This window comes from Doryrhamphus excisus, linkage group LG3, assembly GCF_037039965.1.
Source record: "Doryrhamphus excisus strain RoL-2023G ecotype Guam linkage group LG3, RoL_Dexc_Guam_v1.1, whole genome shotgun sequence".
Classification (NCBI taxonomy): Eukaryota; Metazoa; Chordata; class Actinopteri; order Syngnathiformes; family Syngnathidae; genus Doryrhamphus; species Doryrhamphus excisus.
The window spans coordinates 25,967,501-25,995,372 of record NC_136359.1 but is presented as its reverse complement, the minus strand read 5'-3'; the positions used below and the strand labels follow the sequence as shown (position 1 = coordinate 25,995,372).

Here is a 27,872-nt window from a genome sequence, read left to right as displayed (position 1 = left end):
CTCATAAAACTGTGACTTTATTACAGACGCACAAAGATCAATGCCCTGCCTCCGCCACCGCTCCATTCAGCATCTGCAAGAGTTTTCATCAGAGAAGATGAGAAGATGCAACACCAGCTGAAGTCCACGCAACATCGGACATCAGCCATCTTGGCAGACCTGAAGCAAAGCTTCTCTTTTCCATCTGAGATTGTCACAACAAACCTGCGACCTTGTGCCCCAACCTCCACAGAGCTGACATCATTAAGCTCACGGTTCCCTGGGAGGATGCTGTGGAGGAGCCTTCCAAAGCAACACCCTAATACACCAAAGTGGCCAACGAGGATGCAGAGCCAAGGTTCGCGACGTGGCCCACAGAAGGGTTGAATGGAGAAAGGGTGTTGCTGATGAGCTCTCTGGAGGTGTCCTGGGCGTATCATCCAGGCACCTATAAACGCGGGTGCCCACCTGAAGACCCCAATTAGGTTTGAACCCCTAACATGTCGCCATACATCACAGCTTCGATTAAGTTATTCATTCATTTTCTACCGCTTATCCTCACAAGGGTTGCGGGGGTGCTGGAGCCTATCCCAGCTGTCTTGGGGCGAGAGGCGGGGTCCACCCTGGACTGGTGGCCAGCCAATCCCAGGGCACATATAGACAAACAACCATTCACACTCACATTCATACCTATGGACAATTTGGGGGGGCCAATGAAGCTAGAAAAGCCACGCATGCACAGGGAGAACATGCAAACTCCACACAGAGATGGCGGAGGGTGGGATTGAACTCGGGTCTCTGTGAGGCCTGTGTGCTAACCACTTGCTGCTGTGCAGCCTTGATAAAGTCAGTATTTAATTTTGAAGCTTAACTTTAGATTGTCAATACTACGTCACTGAGCACTGCCCCCCAAAGAGGTGGTGTGTGTGTGTAAGAGCTTTTCCTTTCATTTCTCAACATCATGCGATGTTTTCTTTTAATATGATGCCTTCACTCTCTTAATAGTTTGTCTTTATTCTTGTAACATTAGTGCTCTTTTTCCAGGTTTTTTTTACTTGTCTTGTTTAATCCTATTTTTATTACATGCAGATGCCCAGTTAAAAACACCCCTCAAAAAAACAGCCACGCGCCGTCAATGGCCCTCAGCCCACACTCTGAACACCTCTGCATTACACAAATAGGAATGAAATGAATGTTTTTTGGATGTGTTGAAATAAAGTTAACATAAAAAGTACTATTTAGAAATGATGGATTGCAACTCACCTCCTCAGCTGTGACTGGTTCTGATGAGCGGCTAATGGCAGAGACGTGCACGGTCTCCGTATCCAGCTCGTTGTCGGTGTAGGTCCCAGCCTCATCTGCAGTGTCATCCAGGTCAGAGGTCAGCCTGCTGTCCATGCTGAGGTAGTCGGCAGACATGGCGGACAGGAAGGAGAGACGCTCCACATCCTGGCAGTCCAGATCACTCTCTACTTCCTCCAACTAAAAGAGACACATGATGGATCTTGGGTGTACAGGAAGAAGGGATGGACAGACGGACAGCACGAGCATAAGAGAGAAGAAAGAAAGAAAGGAAAAACAGAGCAAAGGTGTAGAAGCCCACAGTGGCAGCGACTAGGAAGACACAGTGAGCCTGCCAAGCATGCCATCAGCGCTTCAGGTGGCCGGGATGGAGGAGATACGGACACAAGTCAGCGTCCTGGAGCGGACATCGTCAGAACGACAGGACCGGAGTGCATCATCCCCCCCTCCATTGGTTAAGGATGCCCCCCATATCAAAGTATTTATAGCATGGCCTTCTCCACTGCATGGTCTCAGCCTGGGACCCACGTTCCCCCACGGTCATTAAGTGGCAAATCCCTTACTGATCCACATATTATTATTATTATTATTATTATTCATTCATTCATTTTCTACAGCTTTTTCCTCACGAGGGTTGCTGGGGTGCTGGAGCCTATCCCAGCTGTCTTTGGGCGAGAGGTGGGGTCCACCCTGGACTGGTGGCCAGCCAATCACAGAGCATATATAGACAAACAACGATGGACAATTTGGAGTGGCCAATTAACCTAGCATGTTTTTGGAATGTGGGAGAAAACCCACGCATGCACGGGGAGAACATGCAAACTCCACACAGAGATGGCCGAGGGTGGAATTGAACCCTGGTCTCCTAGCTGTGAGGTCTGCACGCTAACCACTCGAACGCCATGCTTATTATTATTATTATTATTATTATTATTATTATTATTATTATTATCATCATCATTACATAACATCTGAAATGGCTGCATTACAGATTACAGTGTGAAATAATCATGTGATTTTGTGGTTGAAAATGTTAACAGTAAACATAAATCCAGCCTTGGATGTTGCTCCACTATTGATAAAAAAAAAAAGCTATGTTCACAACCTGGAAGAAATGATGAGGAAATCCAAAAAGGATAGCCGGTTGTCTTTCAAAAGGAGCATGAAAGCCGACCCGTTTCCAGGTGTGTGGTTACCTTGCCATCAGAAACCCAGACGGCTTGCGTTTGCTGCTCTCTGATGGAGTCCTTGACGCTCCCGTACCAGGCATCATTGCTCGAGTTCAGCTCAATGGTGGCTGGACAGGACGACACCAAAGTTACAGAGGGAACCATGAAAACCCAGAGGCGGTGCTTCAGTCAGTGAGTATCAGCGTCTTGGACACGCGCGGATCACCGAGCAACAGGAGCAGACCATTCACGTAGAGCCAACCATTTTAACTTGTCTCCTCCAGCCTGGTCTGTCCTAGACAAGATGTCAGGCTTCTGCCAGGGACAATGTTGCAGGCCCTCAGATCCTGAGTGTCAAGCTAGCCGGTGTGAGTAAACAGGCTAAAAGTCGTTTAAAAACGTTTGTCATTCCAGTCCCCTGAACTGCACAGAACCCCTGCACAGACAGGATCGGCATCACAATGGTAAAGTAAAATGGTAAAATGGTTCTGCCCAGTCACCAACACAGACATCCAAGAGCCGACAACAACTTCCTGCGTCCTGACTTGCAGAAATGTAAAGAATGCGGGGATTTTGGGCAGCCCAAATGATTGATGTTGCCGAGCACCTAATGAACACCCTATCCTCGGGATCATCAAGACCATCAGAGCTACTCCCCCTGCACTTGCACGAGATGCTGATAGTGCTGATGCACGGCCTCTGGGGGTGAGGAGGGGGTGAAGTAGAAGCCTCCCCGGTTTGCGTACACAAAGACAAAGCAAGACAAGTGAAACATGCAACGATGGATATTGTTTCGTGTTGCTCACCAACCTGTGAATAAGTGAGAGCAGCTTTTCCTCAGTTTGATGGCCTGTTCATACAATTTGCGGGCGCTACGGTTGGAGTTGGGAATGATTCTCTGTCTCATGGCCTTGATGCCATGTTTGCTGTCTGGGTTGAGGAAGATGACGATGGGATACCATTGGGTGTAGTTTAGGGTGTCGACGGCCTTGGGTGTCACATCAAGCAGGGCATGCTTATCCTGTATTTGAAAAAACAAACGGCATGTTTACAAGGGCCCAGTACAAAGTACAAAATAACAGTAATATGTCATAAATAAATAATCAATAAACAACATGCAGCAACTATATGGAAAAAGATTTTACCAAATGGGAAATTTGATCAAATGAAAGGCTTTTTATGTGTGATATTGGTGAACAATATAGTCATGGAAAAATGATCAGAGCACCCTTCTTCACTTCCTTGTTCATTTTACCAACAACTACAAGGTATATTTCCTGGGATATAGAGCATATAGTAAAGTATACTTCTGGTTTCCACCCTGAGCGCTAACCCTTCAGTAATGTTGCACAAAGTTCCAATTTACCAACATGTCCGACAACAAAGTCGTACTCTGATTCACAATGTTTGCATTTCGAATGTTGGATACGCTATACTGCAGTGGGAGAACCACAGAGTACAGCTGAGGAGTAGGCCGGCCAATGTAGGCAAAGTACTTTTAAACTTGCTACACACGCACTCGTCCCCTGCCTTGCTCGAGCGACCGGGCTGCGTGCACGCAGACAATTATTTGCACTAAATTTCGTTCTGACAACATACAGGCTTTTGTAGGAGCATGTGTGTCGGGATGGAACGCTCCCTTAAATTGCATTTCATGAAATGATTGGAGTGAAAGATGCTACATGAGGAAGTCAAGGATTGTTCATGACAGAAGTACATGACATACTGTACCTGCTCAATGATTTGCCGAATGGTGTTGAGGCGAACCACGCCCGAGGACCTCTCTGAGCCGGCATCTTTAGGCTCGGTTTCTAGCATGACAATCATACAAGTTTGATGTTTGAAGAAACGTTAGGAAGTGGTCATTCACTTTGGAACCATGCTAAGGCACTAACACTCACTAGCAATAATAAATAAGTTGGGCATTTCGGATGCCAGTTTCTCATTCGCAGCATCAGCTATGGGACCAAACAGTACCACAGGACGCCGGAAACCAGCTGCAAGGGAACAAGGACAAGAATCACCAACAACTAGAACAAGAGTATACAGCGTACTTTAAGTTCTAATGTATGATAGATGTTTGGATTCAATATTATGCTGAAACTCTACTGTGCTGTTCTCAAGTGTTTGGCGCTATCAACACTTCTCCAAGACCTAAAGTAACCGAAAGACCTAAAGTGAAACTGTAACCAGGAAGACTCGTGTTTGCCATGAACTGAGAACTACTGCAGCACCAGTGCCGCTGTGGCTGAGAAGGTCTTGACGGCTCTGAAATGGACGCCTTCAAACTCCACTGAAATTTGCAACTGCCCGCATGGACAAGCCGCATGACCTCAGGACAAAAGTCTTCATGTTGAGATGAGACCAAAGTTGACCTATTTGGCCTGTACATGACGATCCCCCTTTTCTTTTTTTAAAAAGGAAATAAAAAACCTGACAGGTGTATTTTTTGTTTTAATAAATCATTCAATATCAATTAAAGTAGAAAAAAATGAAAAAATCAAACAGCACTTTAATGACGTGGGCATCAATGAAAGTATGTCAAAGTCATAACCTCCATTCCATCTCTAGTATTCCAGCTCTAGTATTCCAGCATTCCCTCATTACATTTTCCAGTCACATATTCAAAAACCCTTAATGGAAATGAGCAGTTTGGAGGAGCTGACTTCAAATGGGTCTCATTGTTCCTCTCTGTTCAACTGTGGCGGCACCTGCTGGTTAGCGTGTATACATCTCTCCACATTGACCAGAAGATGGAAGGCAAAAATATGGGAAAATCCCATCTTGTTGTGCAGCACTTTTACAGGAGGAGAACTGTGTACTCATGTGGTTCTACCTTCAATGCTGCCCTGTGCCAAGGAATCAACACTACCAATTTTTTCGGAGAAGAGTGGTCAAGTAACCAGCCAGAACCTTGCCAGAAGAACCTGCTTGCAAAGGGACAGTTAACCGAATATTTGTGGTTACAGAAAAGCTGAAATTGATTTAAACTTTCTCACAATCTCGGAAGAAGTTGCGTAATCACTGATGCACAGTCCGCATCCCTGCGGATGCCACATCAACCCGCCTGTTGATGTTGTCAGCCATCCTCCCCCGACTTGTGAACAAGACCGAGGGTACCTCAAGTCCCTGACTGAATCGATAAATTCTGCCCACAAAAGTAATGAATAGAAAATGAGACAAAGGGGAGTCTGGCTTACTGCCGGCACTGTGGACTGAGCTCTGATACCAGTCGTACAGGGGGCCAACTGGCAGAACCCAAAACAAACACTTCAAATACAGTCTATCACTTTAGGGCCAAAAATGAACATGGCTTTGATGGCCGTGATGAGCCGAGAAATGGCTAAAAAGGCTCGTATGGAAAAGCGTCATTCCTAGTAATCAGGCTCGGAATGTCAAATGAGGCTGAATTGTTCAAATTCAGGAGCTGGATTTGCACTCACCCTCTCGAAGGACCACGCGTTCATATGACGGGAATCGGGTGGCCAGGGTCTGGGTGCCTACATATTCACAGTTCTTCCTCACATCTTTCCGCTTTAAAGACCGCTGGCCTCGCAACCGCCAAAAATCTGCTCGATCACCAGCAATGACCTTTTGGGAACTCTGAACGCTGGCCATCTGTTCCGCTCTGGTAGGGTGGAAACATAGATTTGGTGAATGCTTTGCTGCTCAAAAGTCTGCTCATTGCTTTGGCTCAATTCCATACCTGTGCCCCAGACTTCATAGAAATGTGCCAACTGTCCATGCAGTACTACGATAATCCTACCAATGCTTTCCGGAGTGTTGTGTCGATGGTGTAGCACCAAGCTAAAGCCGACCCACCTGCTCTTGTTGGGGATAATGCCCTTTTCCAGCAGCTGCTTGTCCTTGCCGACACGAACAGCCAGCCAATTACCGAGCTTTCCATCGTACAGCGTATCAACCACCTTGAAGATGCCCCCACGGCTGAAGGACAGGCTCTGAGGAATCTCTTTTTCAAACTCAAAGTGGGTCCGAATGAAGAAGGAGTCTCCACGCCCTGACACCAAGATGTCATTATACACTGAAGAGCAAGTGAAGACACATGAAGCAGAAATATTAAGCCAAACGAAGGTGGGCACAGAAAATTAAAACGTGAGAAGATTTGGTTTCTTTTTTGGAAATGAATATTTTTCTCAACCCACACTGCCACAATCCATTCCCGAGCTGCAACTAAATGGTCTTGAGTAAAGTAAACTGGCATCTGCCCCTTTGGGATTCACAACCTGCTAATATTGATGATTTAAAAATAAAACCAATATGTTGATATCGCTAGCTTGTCCAACTTATTTGGACGATATCATTTTGATATTGATATTGGGCTGATAATTATTGCTAAGGACATGACTAAATATTTGTATTATTTATGCACAAATATATTTTTTTCTCGAGTACATAGAGTAGGTCCAGGATTTTAAACGACAGCAGATATTCCTACATTTGCTTTCACTGCTTGAATTAAAACAATTTAAAAACTCTAAAAAATGACTATTTAAAAAAACAATCTTGGAAAAATAGAAAGTGTTATGATTTGATGGTGCCATCTGCAAGGGACAAACCACCCAAGTAAAGGACACGGTCTCAAGTCAATTCATTCAATATTTGCCAGGAGAAAGATGCTCGGACAAGACCTGATGTTGTGTTACTGCATGTTGTGTACAATACTGTATACTTAATGCCTCATACAGTTTACAGCAGGGATTCTGCCATTTCTTTATGCGTGGTGACCCACTTTGATTTAAGTCAACCAAAGCAAATGTATTTTTGTTGTTTTTGTGCCTGCCATCTTTTAAAACATGGATACACATAACTATATATGTACAAAGTGCATTTTGGAAACTTTTATGATGGTATTTCATGAAGAAAAAATGAGGAATACTGTGCATACCAATAATACGCAATTCAAATTCAATCTATTTGACTTACAGTATAACTGTACAATGGGTATGTACCAAAGAGAAAGAGGACTCAAATATTAAATATAAGTCATTGGTTGTATTTGACATATTTGAATGTAGACTAGCTGTCTCCTACACACCTACAATGACGTCCCACTCCACCAGTTGACAGTCTGAGTTTTTGAGTGTTACGTCCCAAGGGGGTACTCTGCTTGGGGTGCTGGTCCAATCTGCAGGTGACAGACTGGATGACCTGGAGCCCCCGTGTCGCCCGGGACATCAGAGGTGATTTCATTCTCAGCAGCCAACTAATCACTCTTTCCTTCTCCGCACCGGAGGTATGCTGCAGGTCCTCCTCTCTATTTTGGCTCACTGTGGAGGTTTTTGTTAACTTTAGCTTTCCATATATTAGCACACCCTGCATCATTCCACTCAATGGTTTCACTTGCTTTACTTTGTTGTAATAAACTAGTATTAACCAGTAATCTACTGTACTTTATGTACCTTGCTGCGTTTCAGTATTGTGCTCTACATTCCATGCCAGTGTCAACTGTCCAACCAACCAGCAGCAGGCTAAATATGGTGACAAGTGGACAGTTGGCCTAATTTACATTCCCTCAATGGAGATTAAAAATGCATAATTATGATAGGGAGAGAAATCGGCTCTCGAAGTAATACATTCATCATCTACGCTGAGGAGTGTTTCTAAATAGACACCAATAGATAAGAATTGAAGTGGTTTTTTTGGAGTTTGTTGTTTCTTTGCATTTCATGACCAACATTATTTGTCTTGTTGATTGATTTAGTTGGCCGTCATTGGATTTTTTTTTCCCCCGGGTATTTTGTTGAGGCAAAATGTCTATCCAGTCATCCACCCAATCACGGGGCACATATAGACCCACAACCATCCACGCTATTCACACGATTCATACCTATGGACAATGAATGTAACTGCCACGCAGTGACGGTCCAACACAGATACAAACTAAAACTAAATGTTTCAAATATAAGTTATATTGCACTTCAAAGCGTTCTGATGAGATTCTGTGTGGCTAGTCTGAACTTGTGTGATGTTTACCATCTGGTTTGCTCTGGGCCAGAATGGTGACCACATCTCCTTTCGGAATCTCCAACAGGAAGAGCACGGCTTCCTCTCGGACGACACCTTGAAAATCCACATTGTTTACCTTGAAAGACACAAGAAAGCAGTTGCAGCTATCAGGTGTGCAGTGCGGTTTCATGAGGCACATCCACTCATTATTCATAAGGTTGAGGAATATGATTGAAATTGTACTGATGATATAAATGTACTGCAGTATTACCACAAATTTGGCAAAGATATGGAACATGTCTGTGTGGGCTTACTGTGGTTTGGTCAACGCACATTTTATTTGATTTTTTTTACACGTTTTTAGACCAGAGGCACCAAACTTTGGCTGACATACGCTTACCATTACAGACCTTCCAGATGTTTTTATCTTCCAGAAAAAAAGACTGAATGTGTCGAGATGTTCTACCTTTAGGATCTGGTCCCCAACGCGGAGACCCTCTTCTTCAGCAGGACTGCCTTCCTGAACACCAGCAATGAAGATGCCAACATCATTTCCCCCCGCCAGCCTCAATCCCACACTGTCACCCTTCTGGAAATTGACCATAACAGTGTTTGGCCTGCAGGCAGATCAAATATTAATATTAATATTCATCCATTCATATATTCTGATCAATTATGATCGCTATAGACAAAATATACAAGTCTGAAGGTGTTAAAAGAAGGTGCAGAAATCCAAATAAAGAAACATACACAGCAGAAAAGCCAATTTCAGTCGTTTAGAAAGCACATCCCATCAACATCAGCATGTTTTTTGGATTCTATCGCATACAGTGAGGAAAATAAGTACAGATGCTCTTCGTGTTACTGTGCTTATTGTTCCTGCTCCCATAAAGTGTTAATACTGTACAAAAAGGAATCAAAATATATTGTTGCAGGTTGATAGGGATTCCGCTACATGTAATGGATGGCGGTGCAGGATTGTAAATAATTGTGTAAATAATTGCATAATTGTAAATAATATTGGGCAAATCAAAGAGATTTTGAACATTTTATGAGTCCAATCACAAACCATATTTCCCTGCTCTTTTGTTGAAGTGTAAATAAAAAGTACACTCATTGACAAAGAGAAATAATAGATAGACAACTCACCCATACAATTTTTCATCTTCTGAACTGGGTCGGAGGAGGATCTTGGGTGTGGTTGTAACTAAAATGAAGAAGAGTGTTATATGGATATAAAGTATTATTAACCAACTCCAGTGGAACTCAATGTAAAATCCATATATGAAACATTTAAAACAATCACATTCATGGCGCATCAAATTGCCAAAGTGGATAAACTCTTGCTCTCTGCCAAGCAACTTTCACTTTCCCCTCCCCTCAAAGCCAATGGTTGAATAGCAAGGGGAATAAAAGAGGGGGGAGAAAGGACATCCCTGCCTTGGGATCCATCTAACAAAATCAGAGGTAAAACCACATTTGGACATCACATAGTCCAGATATCACCCTGTTGAACGCTTCCTCTGGGTCTAGCAACATCAGGCACATAGAGGTTAAGGGTTTAATTGGTTTTGATTTTTCGTCTGGTGTTAAATGACCAGTTCCGTCCGGCTATGAACCCAGTCTGGTCTCCAGAAATCAGGGCAGAAACATGAACGTGCCGATATTAGGCAATTCCACAACAAATCCATCCATCATAGCTGTCTAATGGCATGATGCACCTCAGATAGCAGAACTGCTCAGAGCCAGACCTTGGCTTTGCTGGCCCAGCGTTGGTTATGTGAATGTGCATACACAAGTAGTAAAATAGTGCGGGTGCCATTTTAAGACAGCGATGTCAGTGGGTAATAAACATATTAGGAATATGACAGATGTACGTTACTGTCTATGGTTGTATGATGACTTGAGCTGCTGCAAAGCCGGTGATGGCTGACCTGGAGGCTCTGTGACATGAGGTGATGTGTCTTTATCCCGGCTGGCCAAAGCCTGAGGGTCTTCAGGTACTCTGAATGGTGACGCCATAGCTGACATTTTGGCCATCGCCATCACGGATCCTTCCCTGTATCATACACACATGAACACCCGAGTTGGAAGTTCAAAGTTGCAGGGCAAGAGGCAGACATCATCCGTTGCATTCAGAATGTTTCAACAGCGCAGACGTTTTTGTAGCGATGTTGATGTTTGATGACATTTGAGGTACTAACAACAAACACTTTGCCGTGGTGAAGCATTTGTTTGGACAATTTCAATGCTTCAATTATGATCAAGAGTGTATGTGTTTTTTCATAGCCAGTCAAAAACGATTTGGTGATTCCTTACCTGGGGTTGTCTCGTTCATTAGACGAGTGGGACGATAGGTCAGACTGATGGGACTTCCGTTCCTCTGGTGGGGAGTATGAATGGTATGATTCCATTTCTGATATGTCTGGCAGACAAACAAAAACATGTGTGAATGGTACAAAACTATACTTTTTGGAGTGTCACAAGAACCACCATCACCACGTTTATTAGAAAGCCCCAACACCAGAAAGTGAACCCCTGGGACAAAGCAAGGACTTTATTAGAATCATAAGGAGAAACGAAACACGTATGCCACTGAATCAAGAAAGAGAGCAGCCCATTAATTACGATAATGATTAATTATGAGCTTTTTGATAAACATCCTACCTTCAGCCATTGCTTTGCATTCATTTTAGTGCACCCATAAATCAGCCTGCACATCATACAGTCAATAAATGATATTAGAATATTCTTTGTAAAGGTTTCCTTTGATGGTATTATTTTTCAAATGGAACTGATTCAATAAGTCATTTCTATGCAACTGAGCCATACTTGTATTTGAAGTTATATTTGAGTTTAGCCGTTTTTATCCGACTGAGGTAATTTGTACAAAATACTGCTCTCGGGTGAGACAACCAGAAAGTAAATCGGCTTTTAGGGACTCGGTGTGAGTGAGAGAAGTCAGTAAAACAGACAAGAAAACAATACATAGACCAACTAAGTCTGCCCCCTAGAAAACAACACATCGTGACAAAGCCCTGAGTGGCATATTACTATTGAGAGTGTTGCAGCCTTGTTTTCTGCTCCAAGATAAGACATTTTGGCTTAAAGGTGGTCTGGCACTGCTATGTTTTCACAGGGACAATCCAGCAAGAGATAAGTGGGATTAGAGGGACATGGAGGATTAAATGAGGATAGCGCCAAGACAAAAAGGTAATAGAGATCATAGACGACAAGGAGACCAGTTATACCAGAAATGTTCAGTGTGGAAAAGGATGCAAGGGGGTGTGTACTATGGAGTGAAACTTGACGCTTCTCTCTCAAATAAACCCTTTCAAAGAATGGGATTTTCATGATTCCATTCATCTTGACATTGCAGCTCCAGGGAGGAAACTTTGATGCTTCATTGTCTGCTAACTATTTGTATTCATTCCATTTTGAAATACGTTAGAACCCATGAAATTGGAGATACTCAATGCTCAAAATGACAGTAATGTTAAGTCTCTCTATTCAATACCTGCCCCACCCACCCCCCAATCACAACAAGTAACAGGTAAGTAAACACAGATAGGGCAACTCTTTCTACTGTGGGACGTAAACTATAACTATGTCAACACTAATTTCTACACGACAAGTTCCGCAAGGCATGCTGGGAAGCCAGAAGCAGTCCCAGTGACATGACGCAAGAGGAAGCACTTCGAGGTCGTGTTCATGTTCTGAACTGACTGGATTGGATGAGTTGCACATTTCTGTGGAATAATGAACATGGACCAGCCTCACCCAGACGCTACCGTCAGCGGTCCCCAAGTAAGCAGAGTTAGGCTGTCAGATAGCAAATGTGCAGCAGAATCAGCATTCATAGAGTACAGCATCCCTCGTGCCCCAGGTTCTAAATATATAAAAACCATCCATCGTCAATGAGAACTTAGTGACAGAAAACACCGCAGGGATCGGATTCACCACCTTACTACACATTGTTAGAAAAGACACAAATATGTTAATACACAAATAAAAAGCATATTACTCACGGTACGTAACCACGCTTTGTCATGCAAACGTCTGTATTCACAAAAATAAACGATCACCCTTATTCAAACTTCACAGACATGTGAAACTAGCAGATACTGGAACAATGCATACTTAAACAACACAATTCAACTGTACATAGTGGATGAAATATGTTTATTTAGTTAGGAAAATGATTCATGTATTAAGAAAGGATTTAGAGCAGTTGCAAGAAGTGCAAATAGGTGTGAAAGCTTTACAACTTAGTCTGGTTGTGTCACGGCCATTTTACACTTAGAAAAAGGATTGTTGCTGATGTCCATCTAAAAGAATGACATATTATCTGGAAGACAAAATACAGACAAAATGGCACTTTTCAGCAATTGTCTTTTGCGTGTACAGCAGATTCCATGAATAGAAGCAGTTGGTTTATAAGTCAGCTTCCAACGGGATGCTTTCCCAAAACACGTGAGAAATGTTGTTCAAATCAAACACATTTACAGCTTCATACACTTTTTTATTCTTGCCAATAAAACGTTCCTTTCCTTTCCTTTCCACCTTTAAGGACTTTTTCTGTCAGCAGGATTACTCAAAAACAAGCAGAAAAACGCAGAGTAAAGCTGAAAGGCTTAAAAAGCACTGAACTCATTAGAAACCGGAAATGTTTTGTTGCTATGCCATTTTACTAAGGGCGTCACAAAACGACTGGCTCACGAGACAAAACAATACACGTGATTGGGTCCCAAATATTTGTAATAATAAACCATTGTTGTTTTGTGGTTGACTATGGCCTAAAAAAGCTAGAATGTGGAAAATGCCTTGCTGTTTGTTTAGAGGCTACACATCGATATGACAACTTGACCTGGTTGTGTTCTATTTTCCCTCGGCATATCGCTAACTGCCCTCTTACTTCCCCAAATGTCCCACTTGTTTGTCCATGTTGCTCACTTCTATCTTCTCCCCGTTCGTCTGTCTCTTGTAGTTAGTGTTTGCACCGACACACAGATTGCATTGGCTATTCAACAGTAAAACAATTCGACTTTAGGTTACTTTTACCTTACATGATTGTTGTCAAAGACACAATGTGGCAGTGAGACCAAAGTGGACACCACCGTGGTGTTTTGCTATGAGCTATTTCTTGAATTCAATAGAAAGGAATTCAATCCTTCTGTATCGAAATGCTGCTACCTAAAACTTTCTCTGACTCCATTTTGGGAAACAACTTTGAATTCAAGAACCTGGACTTGATGTTGTCAAACTTTGGCACATTTGCAAGATGGGCTCATGTCCCCCAGAAATTCAATGTCCACATTTGCAATGACACGGCATGAAATGAAATGACAATATTTTCCTATTTTAAAGTTTTACAGAAGACGACATGGTGTTTGCATAGTCCTGCTGACGGAGAAAGTAACTGACAGGAGAATAGGCATGTCATCCCAATAGAATAGGACAAAAAGCGCTGTCCAGAAGTACAATGTAAGACTAATCCTGTGCAACTGCTTCGTTACTCACCATCGTTATCAGAGTCAGAATCTGCAAGAGGGGGGATGCGGACTAGAATCTGGTGGCGGTCTCTTTGGACCACCAGTTGCAGCTTCCCTTTAGACTTCTCTATCAGTTTCCCAGCATCATGCAGAGAGAGATTCTCTGTCACTGTGCCATTGATCTGCATGGACACATACATGTTCAACGTTAACTTCCAGGGGAGCTGGGAAACGACGTACAATGGGCAGAAGTCATAGGTAGTCCTTGCTGATCTTGCAAGAAGACCCCCTTACAATAATGTAACGGTAGGTTTATCGGGACAGAGCATTTGTTGGCGAATGTAATATCGGTGTCATGTGAGCACATCAAATGTTCAGAGGGTCTGTACATGCGTCTTCCTGAGCAGGGGGACACAATCCATGACAGCAAGGTCTGACTAATGCTTTTCCTGTTGACCGGGCAACTTCCTTGACATCACCAACCAGCTCCTCCCTCGTCTTTGTGGGATGCTCCCTCATCCTTACCACAACAGGTGAGATCTAGCGTGGAGCTCCAGACGGTGACAGATTGTGGTCTACCGTTTCCAAATGAGCCAATTTCTCACCAAGCTTCTTCTTCATGCTGGTTTCAGTCTTGTGCAGGTCAGCTGCCAAGGTGGTGGAGGTTTGAATGGAAAAGAGTGTTTGTGTGACAGCTGTCCTCCACATGATGAATCTGAGTCTTCCCAATCTCCTGACTGCGTGGCAAACATGCTCACCACTCGTCCACCGTGTGGCCCCAAATACGAACTTATTTCAACCAAATACCAATTCATATATAAGCTTTTTTTAATGGTTTTGTTTGCATTCAGTCTCTCCTCTCTGTGCTCCAGTACCTACCATAATAATTCTGGACTGGGGGTAATCTGGCAAAATCAGCAGAAAGAGCAGAAAGAATACTTATTCTCCCCAGTGTAAATCTGATTGTGTGCCTGTTCTCGATGTACCAGAGGTGAGTCTCCAGTCGCAATTTTCATGACTTTGATCTCGACTTTTTGACATTATAGACTCAGACTTTAGTCTTTTAATGCTTGAAATGTGTTGAGTAAAATGTGCCTCCATTCAAAGTATTCAACCACTGAGACCTTATGTCCACTTATGTCATTTCAAGCAAGCTACGTAAATCTTAAACATGCACACAATTTACGTACACCGGAGTACACCACACAACATAATCAGCATGTTCAAAAAAAGAGTAGGAAGAAGGTACTGACCATGTACTCACCAGAGTGAAGGGTTACTCGTGATTATACTACTGCTTAAACATAGTATTATGTTTACACGGCGGTTCAGGTCTTTGTATTTTGTCAACACCAATTGCTTCTACTTTTTCTTGAAATCGCTCATTTAGGTGCATTGTTTGATTTCTTTGCTCAGTCCATTCTACATCTTGATACCACATACAGGAATGCTGAGAGTAGTAGTCCATGCATACAAGGCTTTTAGGTTGCATTTCCCCCTAAGATCCTAGTTCTCCTCTCTTGGACATTTTGGGGGAGAAGGTTATTGTTTGCTTTATGCATTTATGATTTTAGCTGTATGAAAGTTTACTCGATCGGTAAACTTTCATAATTGCTCATTTAGAAATAAAGGGTGTGTGTGTTCTCTGTAAGCAGCTTTGTGGATTATCTGTTAACATCAACCCAAGTTTAAAAACAAACAAGGGTGTGGCTTACATTTCTGTGAGCACCAAAGCGCTGGAGGGTGGCAGTGATTAACGCCAGGACGTCAACACGCTAACAAGGACAATTTCATTTGCATTCGCAAATGAAGACAACGGTTGTGGCTTTTTATTTGGTAAACACTAAACAGTGCTTAGGACTCTAAAATGTCAAGATTACGACTTCAGATCCACTTGTCTTTTGACTTGAGACCCGATTTGAACGTTTTTACTAAAAAATGGAGACTTACCCGAGCCTTGCAAAACTGACATTGTCCCAGCACGTGTGTGTACCTTGAGGATGATGTCTCCCTCTTGCAGGTTGCCATCCTTAGCAGCCAGACCGGTGCTACTCATCTGTTTGATGAAGATCTGACTCCCAAGACGTAAACCATACTCTGCAAAAGCGCACACAGATAGAAACACACAGTCAGGGGAACAGCATCAAGTCAAAAATAAGCAAAGACATCGACAAGGGCACATGTTGATGTTCATGTCTTTGTAAGGTGGACAAAGTCATGATTTCCAGTCCAATTCTACAAGCCTCAGACGTATGCTGGAGGGTTTTACCTTCATTGGGTCTGTTCTTCACCAGCATGACATTGACAGGTTTCTCCAGTGGCTCAAGCTCCCTTGAAGTCGGGGACGGAGGGCCGTCATGCAGCTGATCCTTGCTCCTGTAGTGGCCTCTTCTTCCTCCACCGCCGTCTTCTCTTTCATACTTGTCCTCCATGCTGTATCGGCTTCCGGGGCTGCGCCCTCGGCTGGAGTATGGCTGACGTTCAGCGCTGGTGTTCTGAGTTCTTCCTCGGCTTCCGTCCCTCCTGTATCTGTCAGGGCTGGGTGAGGTTCTCTCTCGGCTACCACCACGGCTCCTTCCCCTCTGCTTGTAGTCTCTGCCTCCTCTGTGTTCAGGCTCCAGGTATGCTTTGTTTTCAGAGCTTTTGCCTTCATCGTGGTACCAGCCGTTGTCGTTGTCTGCATCGTAATAGTGTGTGGACGGGTAATCTTGGCTGTCCCTGTCTGGCGAAGGGGGCTGCTTCAGAGAGTGGAGTGAAACCTTGCGGGGTCTCTTCACTGTCTGACAAAGAAGATGACAAAGTCCCTCACTTACAACCAAAAGGAACACCACATTTGGACTATCAGGATTTCCCTTCATATTGTATTTCATATTTGTAGCAAGTCTTGCCCAAATATTGACACTTGAATGTCACACCTACTGTATATGGTCAGGACAAATTACGATCACAAAAAGGCATCGGAACAATACCAAAAAGGTATCGGAATTTCCGGTGCTTTGAACACTGTGCAGCTAATATGTGGTGGTGTTCTGGTCATCTTGTGTGCTTCAGAACAGTCATTCTGCAGTCATGCGTGCCCTCGCCCTCATCAATAGTGATGTACGATACCATTGATTTATTTTCGGATTCAATACAGAGTAAAATTCAGGATGGTATCCGCTATACTGAGCCGATGTACTTTGTGGAAATACAGCTACCATGTCGGGTTTCAAACTAAGTGGTGAAGAAGGACAATGTTAGATGCCAAAAAAATTACCACGTCCACACAAAACAGGAGGATAACTTTTTTTATCACTTCATGTTGGACATGCCATGGCTGTCCAACATGGACTGTAATAAAAAATAATATTGTCCATTATAAAAAAAAAAAAAATACTGTATTTTGCTGTACTTTTTAGCATGAGCAGAGCTTCCTTCCTGGACGCATTCATATAGCAACATTGAAAGGAACACTACACCTAAAAGAAAAACAGTGGCCTGAGGAGTTTTAAGCAAGCGTGTGGTTAAGTTAGTTGCTAGCTGGCGTCGCTACGCCAGTAAAGTAGTTCTTCGGGGTAATGTTAGCAATAATAATAATGTTAATATGCAGAAAACTTTTGCAGCTTTTTACAGAGGGCTATCCCCTGTATGATTTATTCTTGTTTAAACTCCTGAACTTCTAGTCCAATCCAAGTGGAGAAATAAAGAGTGTGTGTCAGCAATAATCATCCACAGGTATCAATCTCACATGGCAAAGAAGGTGTGCTTGATACTCACTATTTTAGCCACTTTGCCACATTTACGGAGTGACTGCACAGCAAAGGAATGAGGCACATTGTCCATGGCAACTGAGTTGACTTGAATGACACGGTCATTTTCACTGCAAACAGCCAACCAATGGCAAAATGGTGAACAAAGAGACAAGAGTCAAATGTGTCACATAGAATATAACAGTCCTTTACTCCCTTAACCAAATATGAGGATGTTTGAATGGGTTGATGGTGCGATGCAGTTTCACTTGTCCAAATGATACATTAAGAAAAGGAAACAAGGCACCCTCAAGTTCTTGAAAAAGTATTTTTTAACACCGCTACTTCTGTTACTTGACACTTTCAGCAGCAGACAGTCCACAATGTGAAAAAATATATATCAAAAATGTATGCTGTACGTACGAAAGTACTCACAAGAGCATTCCATCTGCTGGGCCTCCCTTTAGCACGTCTGATACAATGATAGAAGTCTCACCGTTGTCCACATTTGGGTTATCACGCCCACCTGACACCGCAATGCCGAAACCCATCTTGGAGTCCTGCAAAAATCAAGAACCAACATTTAAAAACCAGCTAAACGGCAGAGCTCAAGTTCTTTGGGGTCTTTGTGTAGAAAATGCCGTGCCAAACTTTTTCGGCCCTGTTTTGTAGACAAAGTATGTGTTTGATAAAAAGTCTAACATTGAAACTGGCGGATGCACTTTTTGGAGAAAACTAAACAGTGACACACATGTGAAGTGGTGAAGCCGTATGTTCGACATAAACAAGCAATGAAGCCATTGAAGCTTCTGTGACAGTCCGGGCTTTTGGCCAAGCGGTCAGCGCTCTGGACTCCCATACCAAACATCCTGTGTTTGAGCCCCAGTACGGGTGGTGTGAATTTGACTTGAATAAAAGGTAAAAGTAACCTTAAATGATCATTATGGCCTTTCATTCATCATTTATAGTTGAACCTGGAACCTGGGTTAGCTTATGTCCTGATGTCCTGGTTTGTGTGTTTTTGCTTAACATCAAATTTATGCTACCATTTTTCCACGCTTCTTGTTGTGTTGTTAATAGTCAATTTTGGCTTATTGAGGGGAGAAACACTACTGCATCAAAAGCAATTCATGTGAAAACACAAAGACGGAGTCTGTGTTCATCTCATCACGTCTTCGATGAAGATAAGTGTACATTGCTTCAGAACACTTCATGGGAACACAAATGAACGGGGTGTCACGAAGCACTCTGTTCCCAAGATGAAAGGATACATGAGATTGGGTCAAGATGAGACTCATACAAGATGAGACTCTTGAAATATTTCATGACTCATGATATCATTTCTACTACGTTACACTATTCTGCACACTGTCCAGTATTCTTCTGGTCCTGTTTTTTTTTCTGAATGAGAAATCTGGTCACATTTCAATCTCGCGAGATCTCGCGAGAAATGAATGTCACTGTTTGACCTGGATTTGTTTTACAGGAGTAACTCACCCGCTGCAAAGTGACCGTAAACTGCTCCCACACCATCTCTTCCATTCCTGAGCTCTGTGGGGGAACACGGACACAAACATCAGTACATTTCTTTCCAGGCATCATCAATCATTCAGCAGCATAATCGTGAAACAGCACTCATTAGTTCCCCAAAGCCACCACAGTAAACTCAACCAGCAAGTCACGTCCAGCACCATTGACCATATAATGCTAAGTGACTGAAGTGCAGCGAGCTGAATCCACAACATAAACACACACACGCAAATTCCGTTCCCCAACAAGTGTCGTTTGTGAGTGGGTGTGGGAAGTGAAATAACTATCATGTCAGTTGTGGCACTCATGACTTGCTGTTGTGTAACTCTATTGGACATTGAAGTTATACACATTTGTGTGAGTCCCGATGACTTCAATGGAGTGTGGCAGCTCTGCTCAACTGCTTGCAATGGAATGCAATGGAAGCAGTGAATGAGAGACAATTGAAGTGAAAGGGCTTTTCCCCTCTTTGTTTTTTTTTTGCAAATCCAAAAAAGGTTGTACCCTTAAAGATCAATTAATACTATGTTGCCTAAAAAATTCCATCCCAACCTAATGGGAATGATGGACATCCAATATGTAGTCCAGCATGCAGGTGTAGGTACCCTAATGGTTTATTTGACCCATTCTTTTCCAGGTTTCGATGATTATATAAAATTCATCTTCAGTGGTTTTAAAAATAATAATAATTTAGTGCTTGCTACTACTGTGTGGTAGGGCTGTATGCTTGGCTCCAAAAAAATTTGGAGCATGAAAAAAAAGCGAGCAATGTGAAATTTCTTAAATAACACAATTTTATTATTAAATAATGTACACATGCACTCGTACATACAGTATACACACAGTGCCATCATAAGGCTATACTGTATCTAGCTAGGACTATGTATGACTATGTATGATATGACTGTATGGCACACTTTGTGGTTGTTTTGCTGCTTTATGCATTTATGCATAATACATAGCGGAATTCAATTCACACTTCCACATGTCCAAAAGGAGTAGGAAGAAGCAAAGCTTATTAAATCCTACCCCCATCTGGTACTATTGCAATACATTTATTCAATTGCTGTATTCCAGATGTGACTTTTTAATACATGAAGTGGAAGGTAGCGTAACCATATAGTGATGTAACCATAATAGACAATGATCATAAATACAACAAAGTGTAGATAAATAACAATAGAGATGACCGTAACATAAAACGACCTGTTGTTCATCCTTGTATTTAGCATCAACATCAACTGCTTGTATTGTTTCTTGACTGGTCTCATCGTTTAAGGTCCTGACTCAACCCGTCCTTATAGTTTGATTCCGCATACTGAAACGCTATGGCTTTTTAACGTAGTCCTAGCATAGAAGTGTTTCAAATGTACTTCTTCCCTGAGATCATATTTCTCCTCTCTTGTAGAGAAGAACTGGAAGACATTTTTTAGCGAGTGATGATGGCTTTCTATCGTTGTTACTCCATATCTCCACACACTAAGTTAGATATGGTTGAAGCAGAGCAATATCGAGTGTGGAGTGATTTTTTATTTGTTTTTCTTCAATATTTTGATAAGCGGTACAGAAAATGGATGGATGGAAGATATATTTCTTGCCACCTTGCATGATGAAAAAAACGCTTTTTAAAAAGAGTTTTTAATGCGCTCCATTAAAAACGCCACAGACACCCGGACTTGGACCGACACTCAGGGTGACAGGAGAGTGACACAGACGCTGGAGGAACGCTAGAAGATCAAATAGAGATTACGGTCGCGCAAGTATTGTGACTGTCATTATGACACCGAAATGCACAGCCACACAAGACAATGGAAATGATCAATCAATCAATCAATCAATGAAAACAAGTGATTGCTAATTCAATTTTATACAAGCCTTCACTTCCATCATCGGTAAATGGAGTAGATGTCAATGTGTCAAATTCCAACAATTCCAAAAAGCATGAGGGAGGGTGAGTCGACATTGAAGATATGGGGGAGGGAACACCCAAATATGCAAGACTATTAGATAAAGAGACACTTGACTTGATGTTTGAGCACCATACTCGTGTATGAAAAGAACATGACTCCGATGGACACGGCTCTCTTTTGCTGTAAGATGCAATGCGGAAGATAAATACAATTATTGCAGTTTTTGCTTTTTAGCCTCAACGATGGAAGCAATCAAAGAATCATGTTAAACGAATTCACCTAACTTCATCTCAAGGAATGCTAAGTCATGCAAGTATGCTAACTGTTGCCACACCAACAAGGCATCCATCCACGCATGCATGTCCCACCAATTTGAGCAGACAGGAGTTCCCAGCAGGTGCATAGAGGACCACCAGACTGCCTTTGAGCTCTTCAGTGTTAAGTCCACTCAGTTGTAGACTGCCCCCCTCTTTGATGCTGCTGCTGCTTCCACCATCATGGCAGCTCTCCGAGGCCCCAGTTTTTCCCATTCCAGTCTCTTTGCGCCAGTGCCAGCTGGGGTAGCCGGGGCAGCAGCCTGTCGGCAGCCACTCCAGACTCATAGCTTCCTCGGAGCGCTTGGTAAGCCGAGCGGCCACGGTTCCTCTGACCCTACAAACCCGCGGACCCGGCTACTTGCCAGTCCTGCTTCGGCATGCTCAGTCTCCGTTTGGGGAGTTCTGATGACATCACAAGCAAAGAAGGCTTCCCAAAGGTTCCCGGTTCTCAGCCTTTCTGCCTCAGTGTCCTAACTCCAATCTGGATAAGCTCAAACAGCGGTAGATTAGTCCAGCCCCTGGAGGGAGGGGAGACTAAAAATAACACCAGACTCACAACACCGCCTCTATCTCCTTCTGCCCCAATCCTGTGGCGAGTCGTGAATGCTTTGAGAGCACTCTTCCGCTGCCTCTGCAGGCTGGAGGGCATCGCCAGGTATGGCGGGATCCAGCGGTCTTAAGGTCGTCAGAGGCCAAAGCCTCCCAACTGACGCCGTTTGCCGTCTCTTGTCCCACCTTCTTGTTTGTCATTCTGCACACTATCCCGATGCTTCTCTCCTCTCTGACACTCTCTCACTCCCAAATGCACACGCACATTCGCTTGACCAACCACATTTCCTCATCAACAGACACACCTGCAACTTTAGGGTCTTCACACAGATTTAAGGCCACAAAACGGGAAAATAACAATATTAGAATCTGTGAGGACAACATCTGGGGTCCACTGAAGAAATGTCCTCTAAATAAAGAATATCTACACAGTTATCCAGTCAAAACGCATCATCTTGTCATTATGGATAAGGTCAGAGAATATACTGGCATTCTGGTGTCGGTCCCACTGGGATTTTATTATTTCAAATTAGTTAAACACACAATGTTTATAATACATACTAGGTACATGTATGATAGAGTGGAGTAGCCTACAGAGAAAGCTGCCACTGGAGACCAGCTATGCCACAAGCTCTGTAGATGGAGGCAAATACCAGGAGATGACTTCAAGGCTTTACTGCACAGCATGTGGATTGCTTTCAACTGATGAAAACAATGTCAAGAAATATATATATAGTATAATATTGGGACACGAACACAGGATTAGACAGGTTGCTTGTTACACAGGCGTGCTTGGTCTCTAGGTAAGTATTGATCATATATGGAACATAATATATTATTATTATTATTATTATAACATCAAATGGACCACTGACAAAGCCAAGAAAGCACCACACAGGCTAAATTCAAGTTAGAGTGCCAGCTGCAAGAAACCAAAGGACTTGCTGTCAGAAAGATCCAGGAACTGGACAAATCCTAAAGATCACGTCAACTCCATGGAAATGGTGTATAATGTGAATCCGTTATTTAGGGATTCATCATTGTTATTACCGACAATGTTTGTCTATTTCTCCGATTGATTCTTTCATTACTAAATAAGCTACTAATCACACTATTCCGACTATGAAAACGGTAACCTGAAGACATATTCAACAGTGACCAAACTCAGTCAGGGCTGTGACAGATAGAAGTGGTAGAATTAAATAAACTCTGCTTTTTCCTTCTCAATTTTGGACACGTAAACATGTGATCTGTTGTGAAGAATGTTCTAAATGAAACCATTACAGATGAGGACACAAATCATTTCTTGTATCCTTGGTGTTTTTCTAGCGTTCATCCCAAGAATAAAGTGCTCTTCTTCTACTGCAGATGATGTCAGCATTTAGCCCAACAAGGGGTTGCTGCCTTCATTAGCAACACACAACTGCGCATTCTCTTTCTCACTCACTCCTCCTTTCTCCTTTGACTCACGGGTCACGTGCAAGCTGAAATGTATGCATGTGCTGCTGTGTGTGTGCGTGTGTGTGTGTGTGTGTGTGTGTGTGCATGTGTGTTTGTTCGGGGCATGAGAGCTGGCTCACAACTTCAGACAGTCCTGTTCAGTGCTGTCACAGCACATCTTCATCACAACAACCTTACACCAAAGCAACATCTCTCTCGCTCGCTTTTTTAAATGTTGCAACAAATCACTGTCACACGGCACTCAACTGCGTGTTCAGATGGTTGATATCTGTCACCTCGCAGTTTTTTGACAGACCAAAAGACACCAAAAACCAATCTGCTGAGGCTGTAGGGACAAAAAATGAACCATCACGTTTAACAAAAACAACTGAAGGTGTTTTTTTTTTCTCATTCACTCTCACACTAGTACTGTATATTTTGGCCTCACTTGTTTCTGCATAAAACTATAATATACAGGACAACCTCACTAGCGTTTGCCTCGGTTAGCGTGTTAAGAAGCGTGAATGGAAGCTAGCTGGGTTAAGCGTAGTTTAGCACGCTCGTGTGGTTGTGGGTGCGCAACTCGGCCTGAATGAGTATATTTTCACCACATTTTGTTTTTCCGCACCCTGCTTATCTTAGCCGTAAACAGACATTGTCTATATACACGGAACATAAGAACACCATTTGCCCCATGTCTGTGCAAATGAGCATATGATCAAAATTATCTCACATAATATGTCACATATGCAGTGGGAAATGCATCTTCCTTGATCACAAGCATGGCCGGTACAGTGTGTGCAGAGGCTGACATCCCATTACAAAAGTTAGTCGGCCACATCCATTTCTCAATCACTGGGAAAAATTGTCCATTGATGCGGCAATAAGTGTAAGAATTTTATGTTACATAAGCAGTTTGTGTCAATGCCGACTTAAGCAGGCATCTTTTAGTAATAAAACCAACACGATAGACAGGTTGTTGTTATAAGCGGTACCTTCTCCTTCTCCTCCGAGCATGTAAGCCTGAATGAAATTAATGACATTAATGGCTTGAAATATGCATGAGCACTTATTCTTCCTCATGGGGACTCTGTATGAAGATGTGTTGTCATCCCCTGTGGCTGTTGAAGAGGATTCACTTCTCATATATTTTGATTTCGAAACCCCAAGGATAACAGCCCCACGCCATCCTTGTCTTAAAAGCCGGGAGCAACCACTCCAATTGTTTTATCTCATATCTTATTCAAGCACTTTCCTTGGCTAGCTGTCGTAAAAATTTCATTTGTTATCTTTCTATAATAAATAAGGAACATGACTCGTCCGGCAAGGTGCATGTGAGGTTACAATTATGCTTTGTATGCTTCTTCCACCAGCAAACGGCTGTGTGCATGGACAGTAAAACATGACTTGTGTACAAGTGCTCGGTAGTACTTGAATGTTGCAGTCCACAACAGAATACGTACATTGAAACTTTACAGTCATCAAGAGTTATACAAAAGAAACTATATACATTTGAATTCTATCGGCCTATTGCAGTAATGCATGTTGATGAGCAACCTACCAACCAACACCCCTAAAAGGATAACTTTATGTTCTGTTGTTAAATAAGTTTTAAAAACATAAGGTACGCACATTACTGACATAGTGCAACCCTCAGCCACAGATAAACTGCAGACCAGTCAGAAACTTTTAATATTTACTACTAACACACAATGCAGGTTTTCAAGTGCTGAGGCAGCAGTAAACGCGAGCCCAGCAAGCATGTTCCCTCCCTATTAAAGCGTATCAGCTCATTCTTGCAAGATCATGCATGCAGGTTCATCACTTCTGATCCTCAGAAGGTATTAGACGTGCGTAGAACTTAAGGATTCCCTGTCATAGGTTGTGATATTTCAACATCTAGCCAAAATATTCCGCTTGAAATAATGTTTCCTTGTACTTCACCTCAAAAATGTCGATTCAGTCACCATCATTTTTGTAATGATTTGGACATTGGCAATGAACTAGCGATGGCCCGATCCGATCTTTGGAATCGGGATCGGATTCCGATGCACTGTATTTTTGAAGACCGGCTTCCACCACAAGATCGGTTGCTGAATCACATATCACCAACATGCTAGGTGTGGTAATGCACCTCTCGCCCAGAGACAGCTAGAGTAGGCTCCAGCAGTGAGGATAAGCGGCATAGAAAAGGGATGGATGGAAGCTGGTTGCCATTCCAGTCCCGTCACCCGCATGAAGATGAAAATGCAACATCACCATATCGACATATTTTTAAATATGTATGATTAATTGCATCGATTACAGATCATGATTAATTATAATTTGAAAAAATGAATATCTCAACAGCACTAATATTAATAGTGGCAAGTCATCAAGCCAATTTCTCCATTGTGACTGCAATAAATGTGCATGGTTATGTGGTTACATTTGTACTAATTGCATGTGTTTTATAGTGTGTAGGGGAAAGGGTTCTTTGTTTATGTGTTCAGGGGTACCCCGCCTCTTGCCGGAAGTAGGCTGGGATCGGCTCCAGCTTACTCCTGACCCTAATGAGGAGAAGCAGTAGAGAAAAGGAAGGAATGTGTGATATAGTACCTCATTAACAAAAGCAACACTGGTAAAACAATAGTCCATAAATCCTGGCCGTCATGATTACAAAAACAGCATGCTTTTAGTGGCGTAATATGCAAATTGAAGCAGAGACTAGACAAAGAAGAGTTTGTATAGACAAAGAACAACATTGTGACTCAAGAGTGACTAAACAGACAAGACACAGTGACACAGTTATCTTGTTTACATCACAGAATGTCATTGCTGTCTCTACATGACCACGCATCTGCATTCTATCATGTGTGGAGGAGCTAGCGCATTAATTAGTGCCGTCAAAAGATTTTCAAAAATTAAGGGATTAATTATGATCTGTAATTAATTGCTCAATCTTTTTCATTCTCACCTAAAAATTGCAGGGAAAAGCTCTCACTTTAAAGTATGCAGTGTTATGTTGAAAAAGCCAGTTAGGCAAGGAGATGAGGAATACTCCCTGCAACATCTCCACCTGGCCATCTACCATTTGACGCCCCTGCACAACCTCAGAAAACACATCAGGTGGGACCTCCTCGTCATGCCGGAAAACTTTATTCCAACTTTCAATGTCACGTGTTTGGTGCTCTCGTGCAAATTCCAAACAGCCAATTTGGTGTCGTTGAAGGAGATGAGGCCTTTTAAGAGTTCTTAACGTGCGTCTCTAAAAGATGCCATGTGCTGGTTATTTGACTGCAAACGGCACCAGTAACAACCCTCTTTTGGGCCAAGGGTCGTCCCTTGTCTTGACAGACAGCCAATCAGATGTTACAGCTCTGGGCTGCAACTTCGAAGAAGTGGCAAATGACTGACTTACTGCGTCCAGCCTCAGCACCAATGATGCGCTGTGAGGTGTGAGCAAACCAACTCAGGACATACTGTATCTTGGAAGCATAAACAGTTCATTTATAGCTGATGCAAGTCTTCTTCCTGTAATTTTGCAGTAATTACCATCCTATCTCAAATTGGCTTCCTGTCAAGACAGGACAATACTTTGACTTGTTGATTACTGTACAAGGGTGTCTACCACTTCAAATGACAACTATCCCAGCGCTATTTCAATTCCGCGTGTTTATGTCTTTCCTTTAACAACAGGAAGCAGGAACGAGCCCGCCCAGATAAAAGGCCCTGGAAATAAAACCATCATGACGAGTAGTTAGTTAGTTGAAAAAGAAGCAACACAAAGATGGACATCGTAAGTGATTCTGTCGCCATGTAGTCATTTCTTTGTTTGCTTCCAGAAAAGGTGAAATCACAGGGAAAAAGATGCAGTGACATAAAGTGTATTTGTGATTTCTACCAATACCTAATTAAAATGTTCTTGAAAAAAAATGACCATGAATAATTACTTACATGTTTGCTTTTCTGACTAACAGAGCCTGCAGGATAATCTGGGTGTGGTGTGCTGGAAGACTCCGCTACAGGAAGTAGATTGTCAACTATCACTCCCTCTTCCTGTCATTCCACAGATAACAGCCTCTTGTTATGTTCAGCCAAATGAAACAACATTCAGCACAATAATCTACGTACACACACTCACATGCATATACTGTAGATGCATATCATGATATCGCACATGAAACATTCACAAGACTTGTATGCTGTAGTTTTTTGCACGCCTGTTCCCATTTGATGCATTTGGTTGTGTTACACAAAAAGGACAACATCCAACAAACTGTAACAGTGTACAGGCCTACTGTATATTGCTCAGTGAGGGGCCTCGCTAGGACACGTCTTAGGACCCGTTGTTTTGTTTGACTATGAATCATTGCACAACTTGACCTTTTCTTCTCCTAAAGTAGCATCTGGTTGTACGTATATGAAGAGGGTACCAACAAGCTCTTTTTAATCAATAGTATTCTAATTGCTAACGGACTCCTCATCGTCTTCTTCTGCTTTAAAGAAA

General features: G+C 42.6%; 1 protein-coding gene across 5 annotated transcripts in view; it reads right to left on the bottom strand.

Moving 5' to 3' along the window:
* LOC131128489 (tight junction protein 2-like) overlaps positions 1-27,872 on the bottom strand; it is a 57,085-nt gene that overhangs the window by 8,731 nt on the left and 20,482 nt on the right. For 2 of the 5 annotated variants that reach the window (XR_009129647.2, XM_058071390.2), the window contains exons 1-19: positions 21,446-21,969; positions 19,135-19,188; positions 18,073-18,197; positions 17,666-17,768; positions 16,179-16,689; positions 15,903-16,006; positions 13,938-14,091; positions 10,737-10,842; positions 10,352-10,476; positions 9,567-9,624; positions 8,884-9,034; positions 8,445-8,553; positions 6,273-6,492; positions 5,894-6,078; positions 4,352-4,447; positions 4,182-4,261; positions 3,261-3,471; positions 2,478-2,578; positions 1,243-1,461 (exon numbers count right to left, since the gene is read on the bottom strand). Coding sequence is in view for 4 of the 5 variants with exons in the window: in XM_058071390.2 (XP_057927373.2) it covers positions 1,243-1,461; positions 2,478-2,578; positions 3,261-3,471; positions 4,182-4,261; positions 4,352-4,447; positions 5,894-6,078; positions 6,273-6,492; positions 8,445-8,553; positions 8,884-9,034; positions 9,567-9,624; positions 10,352-10,476; positions 10,737-10,842; positions 13,938-14,091; positions 15,903-16,006; positions 16,179-16,689; positions 17,666-17,768; positions 18,073-18,197; positions 19,135-19,188; positions 21,446-21,679 (2,946 nt within the window). In the remaining variant the exon portion in view is untranslated. Of the gene's footprint in view, positions 1-1,242; positions 1,462-2,477; positions 2,579-3,260; positions 3,472-4,181; positions 4,262-4,351; positions 4,448-5,893; positions 6,079-6,272; positions 6,493-8,444; positions 8,554-8,883; positions 9,035-9,566; positions 9,625-10,351; positions 10,477-10,736; positions 10,843-13,937; positions 14,092-15,902; positions 16,007-16,178; positions 16,690-17,665; positions 17,769-18,072; positions 18,198-19,134; positions 19,189-21,445; positions 21,974-27,872 lie in introns of those variants that run through there. The other 3 variants (XM_058071386.2, XM_058071385.2, XM_058071384.2) reach the window with 2 other exon arrangements.